The sequence below is a fragment of the Diadema setosum genome, chromosome 7 (assembly GCF_964275005.1).
Source record: "Diadema setosum chromosome 7, eeDiaSeto1, whole genome shotgun sequence".
In the NCBI taxonomy this organism is placed as follows: Eukaryota; Metazoa; Echinodermata; class Echinoidea; order Diadematoida; family Diadematidae; genus Diadema; species Diadema setosum.
Window position 1 is genome coordinate 21,212,613 of NC_092691.1, and position 12,831 is coordinate 21,225,443.

Genomic DNA, 12,831 nt, shown 5'->3' on the forward strand with positions numbered 1-12,831 from the left:
AACCTTCCATAAGCTTTCACCTTGCCCTCAAAACAGAGCCCAGTGAAGATTTGTCTGGTGGCTCTTCCACCCTCCTCTCCCTAACCCTGTAACAATGTTTCATCTAGTCTCAACTGTCTGATTCTCACTACCCTCACCAAACTAAATGTAGCTTCGAAGGCTACTTGCGGAATCAAAATAAAGAGAACCACATGACCACCAACTAGAAAAGCCAATTTTAGCTTCAGCCGTCTTGCTGCCATGACACATAGGCTGAATTACCATTCCTTAAACCAATAATAAACACATGGCCATTTTGCACATATGGGAGCTGTGTAGTAAGTGATGATGTGTTCCAGAAACCTAGTTGTACACTATGCTATGACCTATTTTACACTTACAAGCACCTATAGCATACCATTGACGCAGACTTACAATGCTTAGCCCTGTCCCCCTGTAGAAACTGCCCTATTTCCTGTGCCTGGTTGTGTGTACACCATCTGAAAATCAGCTACTAGGCCTGTGATGACTAATTTCTTGGCGCCAAGTTACTCTACTTGTCGACTTTGTGACACGACAGTCACTACATATAAAAAGTTCATATTATCAAACAAGCATCTAAAGGGCTTAGAAGTCTAAAACTCTAAACAGTTTGGGATCACAGGAAACAAGATAATAATGCTTCATGTTCTGGCCACTATCACATGAAACATTTATTCAAGTAGATTTCAAGTTCAAGTTCAAGTTTTATTAAACCAATTCATTAAACATTTGACATTTTACAAAAGGATACAGCATTAAGAATAATGAGTGGTTTGGGACCCCAAAAGAAGCAGAGCTTGTAAAAAAGGGGTCCCGGATAAACATATATTAACATACTAAAGTTTAAGCATATTAACAAGAAGTATAATAGTAACATATTTACATAGGACAGATGCAACACAAGCACACATACACACGCACACACACACACACACACATTCAATCACACAAACACGTGTCACAAAAACGCTCATGCATATACATGTAGTTCACATGAAATATTAAATATCATGTGTGCAGGTATTGAATACTTTTATTTTTCCTCACTCCTTCAATGCGCATAGACACATTAATGATATATAATTTGTTAAATTATCTTTATTTCACGGTATGTGCTATACAAATATGGTTTATCATTAATATCATTATCATTATCATCATCACTATCACTATAATTATCATTATTGCAAATGATTGACAAATTGCCCTGCATCGACGTAAATAAGCACTGAATTGTGTGATGCAGGGCAATTTGTCAATCAGTTGCAATGAAAGCATCTCGACGGAAGAATTTCATGAATTTAAATTATCATTATTATTTTCGTTATCATTATATGATGTGACCACATCTGTGTGCATGATGGTTTAAAGGCAGTTTCACTGAAACTTTGCTTCACTAGCAAACTTCAGAGAGTTGCTTAAGGTTTATCAATCTATTAACAGATTTAAATACATACACTGTAGCTTTAAAGGCAGTACACTTGAATGATTGTCTACACACCAAAACAAAGGATTGACTCATTTGTCTGTCAAAGTGACTTGACTATCACTTTGACAGACAAATGTTGTCATACAGTTTAACTGTATGGCAACAAATGCTGAAACCATTATATTTGTCAAGCGTTTGCTTATAAATGATGATGGTCTCCTGCACTTCTGTTATGTCTAATATTGGTTAATTTGTCTTTTGAATGGCAGGTACATGTAATTCTTACATTTGCATATGCATAAAATACAGTAAACCTGTTCATCTTCATTTTGTATTATGGAATAATATCATACATTTTAGATAATACTTGTACACCCTTGCTTGTTTCAACTATTCGATTTAAACAACACTCAGTAACTTTGTTCAACTGACATTGTGTTACATTTATGTATGAAAAAGAAATGAAAAAATAAAATTGATCAATCAAGTACAGTCAACTAAACAATTTAAATACAAACGGCACCAAAACTTGTTGTAACCACAGAAAGAAAGCATAGTATATCATATGGGCAATTCCACGGTAACTGACGTTACGCGTAAGGATTTTCATGAAATTGTTTATGTTGTAGTTTTGTGAATGAAAGCACCTGGGGCTTGTAATTAGCATTGATGAATGAGTTCATGAGAATGAAGAAATGGGTGGAAAGTTTTTCTCTCAAACTGCATTTCTTATCACATAGCAAGTGAAAAAGTGTCGGTAACTGACGTTACGGAAAAAGGACATGGGAAATTATGGTGTCGATTTAAATGGAAATATCTCATGTCCCTGACTTCTAAACTTTATGTGCTTTACATGGCAATATACTTAGGTTCTCAGGAACAGGTGTGCAAAATAATGTGCACTTTAGATATTTCCTTTTAGCACCATGCCAATTTCAGTGAAGGCATGACGGTAACTGACGTTACGTAACTGACGTTACGCTTACATTTGCCATAGGGTTTACACATGGAAAATCATGATTAGGAATAATTTTGTGATATTTTATAATTCTGACCTTTCAGAGTGATTTGTTTGATATAGAATCATACCTTGGTCCATCAATTACAAATACCCAAATGAAATGAAACATTAGTCCATTTTCTTTGTGTTTAATGAAAACTTAAAGGGAAACATGTCAGTAACTGACGTTACGTAACTGACGTTACACATACTTTTGCTATGGGGTTTACAAAGAATTAACTTATTTAACAGGTTATTATACTGCTGCAGTATACCAGTAACAATCCCAGGCATTTACTTAGCAACAAATTAAAACAAAATCTAAAGACACAAATGGGATGGGGCCCTTAGAGGCAAGCTCCCCCCCCCCCCATGCCATAGCACAGTTGAGCAATGATAATGTAAATGCACCAGAGGATATTTCTTGACATTTGTCTTAAGATTGAATGCTTATTCAACAGTTATGATTACACAGAGCCATTTAGATTCAGCAGTTCCAAGTATGAATATTGACATAACTAAGGGTTTTTTTTTTTTTTTTTTTTTTTTTTTTAATGAACAGGAAAGTTTCTAGAGTCCCCCACCCATAATGCCCTGCAGTACTACACAAAACACAGATATTTTTGTGTGTGAAAAAAAAAATATCTTTCAGGTCATGGGGAAAAACACATACAAATAAAAATATTCATATGAAATCCACTGTGATATATTCTTTCTTCTTTTCTTTATTTTACTCCTTCTCCCTCAAGGCATTGTAAGGGCCACAAATAACAAAATGATCTCCATCATTAATAATGATTTAAATGAATAGTGTTACACTTTTAATATTTTTTCTGTGAAGAAGAAGCATGCTTTTTTGGTCAAAAGGGCATTTGTTTATTCCTTGCTTGAAGGAATGTAATTGTTTTTCTTTTCCTTTTCACTGGTATATCAAGGCTTGCAAATACATCCCAGATACCAAGAAATAGGACTTTGCAACGAAAGAATTCTAAGATCAATATAAATGAATCTTCCTGTTCATAATTATTATGTAAATATTACAAAAATGTCCCTGCATGAATGAAATAAAGTAATCAACAAATATGAAAATTTTTTTTTATTTTACCCTAGAATCACCTCTCAGTTTGAGCAACATTATTGTTAAACGTTGAGCAACATCAGTGTTAGTTTCAAACAGTAATGACAGTACATGCCTTATGTCAGGCCTGCTTACATTGTATGTACCATTTCCAGATGCGCCATATTAACTAAACCAAACATTTAAGTGCAAGCGAAGAAATATATCTCTTCCTGCATTTACCTTGAGGTAGAAACTTCACTAAGCTTCCAGGAAAAAGAAAAATGCTAGCAAAAGTAGTCATTAGTAAAGATTATAAAACTGTTGGTATCAAACTGTACACAAGCTTTTTAATAGAAAAAGGTGGTTACCATGCAACCACATAATTGATTAGGCCTACAAATTTGGTAGCTTTATCATCCCGTAGGACTGTGAATGTACTGTATAGTAATTTGAGTGCATTATATATTTCATGTGGTAAACCTAAACTTCCAGGTGATTTAACCTTAAACTTGTGCTGAACCGAAAATCAAAAGCTCAAGCCCCCTCCACCAAAACAAATATGATAAATAAATAAATAAGATGAAATGAACAAAAAAAAAAAATGTATCCATGGACATACAGTGTACCATAGTGATGACATCATTCCCTATCAAAGGGATTGCTGCTCTTTGTTGATAACCTTTGACTTCCCAGATGTATTGAAATGGCCTAAAGTCAAAAAATTTGCCTAAGTTATAATTACTGTTATGGTAACTGACGTTACATACTGGTATATGACGTTTCGGTAACTGACGTTACACATTTTGATGTGTTCATTTGACTCTCCAGTATGCCAAGTATCCTTATTTTCTGGTATTGAAAGGAAGGCATATGGGCATACATTAGAAATCCTAAGTTACATCATACAGCTCACTTTCTTTGATGAATAAAGTTAAAAATTCCTTGTTTTTGGTAACTGACGTTACATCCATCATTGTCAAACTAATTAAAGGTTTTTATAAAATTCTTTAAAGCAACCAGCTTTTTCTTTCTATCATGTGGTAAAAAACTTGTCTGGTAACTGCATACATATAAAAGATTGTTGTTTAGAGTACTAGTAAAGTGGATATACAGAGGGTAAATTATGTGACAATACACTCTTTCTTACCATTGAGTTATAGGCATATTTTGGCAGCCATTTTGAAAATCAAAATGGCCACTTTTATTGAAAAACATAATGATTCTTAAAACTTCAACTCAAGTACTGTCTGAAAATGTATGGTGTTTGAAACAAATATCATTTTGAATTTTCGGCATCTGTGTCCTACATACCGTGGAATTGCCCATATCAGTATTCATAAATCAACTGTGAATCAGTAGTTAGTAATCACATTAATGTTTAGCAAACAAGGAAATTTATTACCTTTTTCACAAAGGTAGTTGAACTTAATTAGATTATGCAAATCTTGACAGTATTCATGCAAGTAAGATGTGAATGTTACACAAAGGAATGCGAACTGGAGCAGACATGCAAGGTACACTTATTTTGCAGTCATTCTAATTTTTTGTCCAGACTAAATTGAAACCATGGATATCATTTCAGCTACCTTTGTTGACTTTGGACATATGTGTTTCCAAATGAGACACAACAAAATAAAACTGCTACAGTGAAGTTTATGGCATCTTGTTAATGGCTTTTACATTGACACATCTCTCACAATGTAAATAATCTGTTTACTCTGATAGGAATGTTCACAAACTTAATCACCCATTAATAGAAAGAGGAAATGTGGTTCATAGGAAAGTCACAGATCATAGCATCAGTGCAGGCAGCTGTGTGTACTTGATAGTGATAAATGGAGTTAAAGTAGCCTCTTGAATGAAAACAACAAATAGTAGCAAAGATGAAAAATCACAAAACATGATGAAACTTTAAAAAAAGAAGAAGCTAGATTTGAAAATTTGTCAACACTGACACATTAGGTGATCAGATGTATCTGGAAATATTGTTTTGAGCCCTTGAATGAAAATAACATTAGTAGCACAAATGAAAAACCCCAAATATGGTGAAACTTCAAAAACTAAAAGACAGAAGAAAAACAAAACAAAACAAAAACTGGATGCTCATTTTTCTTAGATTAAGTTGGTAAGATTTGGTACATAAATGGAATGAGCAGGAGGTATGGGATAAGTTCATAAATTACATATGCATAAAAACAGATGTCAACACACAGTTCCAATTTAAGTGAATAAAAGATGCAATGTGTGATTGGGGTACCTCGAATCTGCATCCTGGTCTGGTGTTTGCTGTGAGTATTCGCTGTATACTCTGCGCTGCTTTGACCGGCACTGTACTCTTCTCAACAACAATCTTATCAGAGGAGGCCACATCCGCGATGTGTCTCGCTGCAGCCTCAATGTACTTGAGATCGGCTGCCCTGCCCTGAGAGAAAAAAGAAAAATTTTAATTTACAGAGTTCATAAACAAATGCTAGGTAATAGTGTTCATTGATTTCATTTACCAGCAGAAAACAATAACCTTTCCTTTTTCAATTCACATTCTCATACCATCAGGACTATGACATTCTCTGAAGTGAATGGTCGAATTCCTCCTGAAATAAAACCCATTTCTCCATTCCTAGCACTCTGAATAAAATGTCCATTCCTCCATTGTTATTAACTTTCAGTTACCTACAACTAAATCATCAGCTGTCTGCTCAGTAGAAACCCTCACACCTTCTCTTCAGCATACTGTACAACACGATATATTTGCGGCATGAAAATTTAGCAAATTGGAGCCGACAGCTTTTCTCTCAACATGAAATTTTGGCGACTTGCCACTGGCATCCAATGCATATTGTTTAGGCAAGAACTTTTGCGTGCATTTTAATTTCGTGAATACTGCTGCTCGCGAAATTCGCGAAATTAAAATGCACGCGAACATTCCTCATTTTACAGTATATTGCAATGGATGATACATTACCAAGACAAGACAGACATGCAATGCATGAGTCAGTGGGAATAGGTTCATGATGTTATCCAACTGTTTTATTCAATACAAAACCTGCTACAGCTGGCCAAAGACAATGCCAAAAGCACTGCACTGGAATAAAGTGACACATTTTGCAGGTCACGTTGATTCATAATCAGAGATAGGCAGATTTCAGTAGGAAATAAAGTGGCAAATAAAAACTCCTGTTAAAAGCAGCAGCTGTTCAGTGTTACTGAGCCTGTGGGAAAAATGCAACTGAGATGAGCAGTTCTATTCATTTAAGAAGAAAATCAATAATCAAATTTACTTATGAACACAAGAATTGCAGTATTGCGAGCATTTTCAATCATGCTTACAATTACACTGCAGTTGATATTTGGTTGGACCTCATCACATTCAATTAAATAAATGACTGCAGCGAAATGGACAGTCTTGTCACCTATACTTTCAGTCTGTACTTACAGAACAAATTGACAAATGTCGCTACTCCCAGTGAAACTTGCCAAGACGCTGTAATTTGCTCTTGTCATAGTTTTCGCATTTAAATGTTTCACTTTCTACAGTGTACAGACCCTGTGTGCAGAATGCACTAGTGCCAATGTAATATATTTTGCTGACATTTTCATTTGTTAAATTGTGAATTTTTAAAGTCCAGTTATTCTTCATATTTAACAACTCACAAAGATATCGCCTCCTGTTAAACCCAAAAGTCCATATATCATATCCAAGATGGGAAACTACTATTTTTTTCTCTCTCTTTTCCTGCTCATTCCATCAATGTGGTTGTCCATTTACTAATTGCTTGAAAACAACAATACGACTTACAAGTCCCACTCTGGTAAATACATTGTATTACACTGTACACTGACACCAAATATGTGGTGCATGCAGTATAGATATATGAGATCACACATACTTTATTAGTTCTAAATCCTTATCAATGTCTCTTGTTTTAGCTAACAAGAAGAGTATTCTCACACATAGCATGGCATGGCACAGTCCCTTCAGCTACACAGGAAATGAAAAAGCTCTAAAATTTCCTCATTTTTCTCAATACAGAGTACACACAGGTATAATTTTGGAAGTAAGACCAATTGACATGTATTTATATACTCCAGTTTATTTGTTTTCATGGTTGGAACATCAATGCAATTTCATTAATCCTATTTTGTTGTTGATGTTGTTGTTGTTGATGTTGTTGTTGTATGATACTATGCCACAGGGCTGAGGACCTCTGCAGATCAATACGACACACTGATGCACAGTTAAAATCAAAACAAAACACATTGTGAAGGCAAACACCATATTTCTCTTTCAGGGAAAACTGCATTAATTACTGTATGCATTCTGAATCATTTTTTTTTAAAAAGTCATTTTAAAAGACATGTTTTCATATTTTTGATGACCCCTCCCCCACCAAATTACTGTAAAAATGCACAAGTTGGTAGCTCTCTATATCTACATGTAGTTGATATAGGACCACACACATCAACCACGCTGTACTGTCAATGGCAAAGAACCAGTAGACTAATATTGTATCAATATGCATTTAACAGTGACCTGCAAAAAAAAAAAAAAAAAAATTAAGCATTTATTTTTGTCATATTTTGAACCACATCTCTACAAAAACAATATATGCTTGGAATAAAAGGACAAAAATAACTTGCACACACCTACACAGTGTTCCAGAACAGCCAATCAACATTAGGACTTAAATTCCTTCAAAATACAGTTTTCCAAGAATAATCTTTACATGTGTGGCTATGACTTCCATTTTAGTTACTGTCAACTTCTACCTACATAAACATGTAGGTATGGGGAGTAGATGTTAGATTTGAAATGTATGAAATGGGTTGTGACTAGGAAAATAAACAAACTTTCAGACCAAGACTCTTGTTTAAACAGTCCTTCACCTGCTGTATGATAACAATCATGATATTTATCATTTCAGAGGGATAGTGCTAGAAGCTTTTGACAAATGGGTTACAAGTATCCCCCCCCCCCCCCCCCCCCCCCGCCATTTGATGCAGTGTGTAAATACTGCCTGGAAATGTCCTACAATTAAACAATGACCAGCTGATTTATTTGTCTACAACAAACAGCATTTACAGCCATTCGATATTGATCGGGGGTGCAGAATCACAGAAGTGTTTGATATTTGGCATTCCTTCGTTAATCAAGCATTGATTTCTGTGTGACTAAAAAAGCTTTTCTGGCATTTTTCCACAGATCTGGCACTCACCTCAAAATTGACATTATTTCACTAACCTTACTTCAATTTTCATAGAATGAAAGAATCAGCTGCCTACTGTACAAGGCTATAAAAGAAATATCTGAGGTTCCTCACATATGGTGCGAAAACCTGTTAAAAATATAAAGATGCGTGTCAACTAGTCTGAAATCGACTTGTGCAGGGAGGCATTGTACACACAAAGGTAGGAAGACAGCTACAAACATCAGTTTCATGAATGAAATCTGACCTTTCCATACAGAGCACTTCGTGAACTAACTTGACGATCTCACCCCCAACCCTCACTCCCTGCCACTGATCTTCTTCTTGCTTTATTCTTGATGACGTCACATGAGGCTATTTGCCATCAACACTTCAGAAATCTCCCTTACCATGGCAGTTCCTGAGCAAATAATTTTATCACGGCCTTCGTACAATATTGACTTGTCTTGGTATGCATTTCAAAGGAAATTATTTGCAGTCTAGATAAGATTTTCTGTGTCTGAGCAAACATTTCCTGAAAGGGGCATGACTGCTAGCTGTAACTGGACCCTCTGAACTAGGTTTCATTTACGATGAACAAATGGACAGGCCACGAAATGCCACTTGCAAGTTGAAAATGCAGCCAACAGATTAAAGAAGAAATCAAGGAGGACTACTATCAACATTATTAACAAAATCAATTTGTGTACAAATGCCATAGTAAGAAATGGTCTCTAACGTTTGTTTCCAGGAAATGAACATGCATCACTATCTTGTCAATCTTCGCAATAAACTTCCAATTCATTCTCATTTATCGGACTGCAATGATGTGTCCACACTTTTGTTTTTCTTTCTTCGTGGTGGTGCTTGAATTTATTGTGCAGGAATACACACTTCTAACATCTGCACACTAATTCAGCAAATACTGCATTATTACCACATTCTGCATTGACCACACATTAGATAAGTTGTTATTAAAGGGATGGTACAGTATTGGTGGAGATGAGAATTGGGCTTTTAACTTTTTGCGATATACCTAGAAAACAATTATGAAATAGTACAGAGCATACCATTCTACGAGGCATTCAAAGTTTATTTGATGAAAATCAGGTTTGGAATGACTGAAACGTCCAAAAACAAAGTAAAACAAAGCGATCGTATTAAAAAAGAAAAAAGTGTGGGTCCCACGGCCACACTTTATTAGAATCGCTCTGTTTTGGATATCTCAGCCATTTCAAAACCAATTTTCATCAAATAAATGTTGAATTCCTCATGGAATTACATGCTGTTTCATATTCATAAGAGGTTTCTCATTATCTCACCAAAAAATGTTAGAAACCTGAAATTAGGTCTCAAACAAAACTACTGTATACAATCCCTTTAATTTAGTTTTTTGTTTGTTTGTTTTTTTGCTTGCTTTAAAGTCATAATTTACCATTTGCAGCTGAAACAAAAACCCAGCAATAGTGCTTTAAAATAATTCTAAAATGTGAGTTAGGGATAAAAACAACCACTGTGAAAATTTGAATCAGTAAAACCGATGCCAAGTATTGTTAAATATACAAATTGTGTACAATAGTTATAATAAAAATGTTTCCAGACTGAACCGTCTACAGTTACGATTTATTAAGACAAATACTGACATCTCCTTATATTTTAGGCTTTAATTGCAAAACTTTTATATGGGAGGGTGTTTTGTGGTACAACAGATCTCCACATATGCATGAAAGGCAATATCTTGAACTTTTTTCAAATGACTGCTCCCAAAGGTAAACTGGACCTTTAATGCTTGTTTGTTTGTTTGTTTGCTTGTTTTTTGCTCTCTATACACTGGGATATAGAACAATGTGATACTGCTTCTAGATAATTTTTCCCCTCATAACTACATAACTATTCTTCTATAGGACACATGCATGTGGCAAAGCATTATCAGTATTGGCAAAAAGTATAAGTTTACACAAGGTGTATGGAACTGACCTTATACAATGCCACTACACTTTTCAATTAAATGCAAAGAATTACCAAGAATTGCCATAGCATGACTTTCAGCAAAAAAGCAGACATTTATCATATTTCTTCACTCAAAATGTGCTGGTAAAAGTTGTTTGTTTTATGTGAGCTGATACAAAAATCATAAACTGAGTAGCACTCCCAAAACATGTGATTTTTTTTTTTCTTTCTGTCTTTGCCCCAAACAACTTTTTGTTAGAAATGGTGGTACTCTTGAAACACTGGCTCTTGGACATACAGTATATGTCTACCAGTTGAAGAGTATGTTTCAATAGTATCAAAGAAGTCTCTTGAACTTTACAAACTGAACTGAGTCAAGTGCTGATTGAGCTCTCTCATCTAGTAAATATCAAAAGAGATGTTGACCGAAAACAAGTGTGTATGTGGGTGTATGGGGCTTGGGGCATCACTTATGAATCTCTACATGAAATATATGTATTGCAAATGTATTTGAGAGATTATATTTGTCTAAATATACATCAATCTGTTTTCAGGATCACAATTATGGATGGCGTTAAAATGAGTGAAATGTAAAAAGAAAATGTCATAGAACTGCTATCGCCTCATTTTTTTATATTACTCCATGAACCTTAAGCTATCATCTCTGGCAAGAGAAGAGGTTGAGAGAAAATATTCACTCTTCAAACTCCATGTGCACACTCAAATTAACTGAAGAAAAAACTAGAAATGTCGCTAAGGCGACTGGTATGCCTCCGCCATAATGCACGATTCTCGTAATAGGTCTACAGTACATGTAGACAATGTGTGATTACATTTTCACAAAATTGGCAAAATATTAAAATGACAAGTTTGTCACAAATGTGTTGAATGTTCACCTTCCTTGACCTAGGTTTAATTGGATGAATAGGAGAGCATGTACTTGGGGATTTAAGGACTTTAACTTGACTTTGACCCATTCATAAGTTTATGCATTGAGTAATTTTCAAGGTATGGAGAAAAAGTGCAATTTCTATAATGAAAAATTCATTGTTGCCATTTTCATCTGGCCTTTGACCCTAAAATTCATAGGATAATCACCGTCAGGCACAACATGCATAAATACGTAGTAAGTTTCAAGATAACTTGAGCCACTTCTGAGATATGGAAAAAAAAATGCTTTCAGAGAATCTCTATTAGGTTATACATGCATACACCAAGTGTAAAAAAATATAATCCTGCTGGCATTGCATAAATATGAGGGAAATAGTAAAATGTTGAAGCGTTGCCCTTGACCTTTGACCCCTGACCTTTGACCCCATGAACCCTACATTCTCTAGATAATCACTGCCAGTCAGTACATGTGTACTATGTTCCATGAAGATACCTTGAACAGTTTCCAAGATACAGAGAAAAAAGTTAAGTTTTAATATTACTTGACCTTTTGACCTTATGACCCCAAACTTTCACCAAAGAATCTTAATTGGGTAATACATGTATAAACTAAGTTTTAAGAAAATATCTTCAGGCATTGCATAGATATGGTGAAAATAGTGAAATTTTACGTATTTGACCTTGACCTTTTGACCTTTGACCTTGAGCATGTGCACCCAAAAGTTGATAGGCACAACTTCACCCCCTAATACACATACATGCCAAGTTTCATTAGGATACCTCAAAAGGTTTTTTAGTTACGCTGTCCACAAAATTCATTACGGACGGAAGGACGGACGGAAGGACGGACGGACGGACAACCCGAAAACATAATGCCTCCGGCACCACTTCGTGGCGGAGGCATAAAAATGCTGTACCATATATAGCACTTGATTAGTGCAATATATAGCAATAAAACATGGAAACTTATCTATTTACAAGCATGATAAAAGCTCCTGTTATTAGTTTATTATTCCACATGGTCTAAAATCTAAGACTATTTTATAAATCAGAAACCACAAACATGTACCACTGTATATGAGCGCTGTATATTTTTATCATAATTTAACCATTTTCTATTAGTGTTTTAAAATATATCATGGATACATTGTAATTACTTATTTTGATTACAGAAGTTTCAAATGCAACATAATTTCTAAATTTACAGCCAAGTCATAAATTGGGAACACATCTTAGAAAGTTAAGGGTCCTGTTTCTGTCTCAAATTGGCAAATATCTGTAAAGCATTGATCATTTG

At 34.9% G+C, this 12,831-nt stretch overlaps 1 protein-coding gene across 1 annotated transcript in view; it reads right to left on the minus strand.

The window, feature by feature from the left end:
- Window positions 1–12,831, minus strand: part of LOC140231109 (UDP-glucose 6-dehydrogenase-like) — a 34,286-nt gene that overhangs the window by 7,854 nt on the left and 13,601 nt on the right. Inside the window, exon 2 of the mRNA XM_072311260.1 lies at window positions 5,768–5,932. Within this exon, the coding sequence (XP_072167361.1) occupies window positions 5,768–5,932 (165 nt within the window). The remainder of the gene's footprint in view (window positions 1–5,767; window positions 5,933–12,831) is intronic.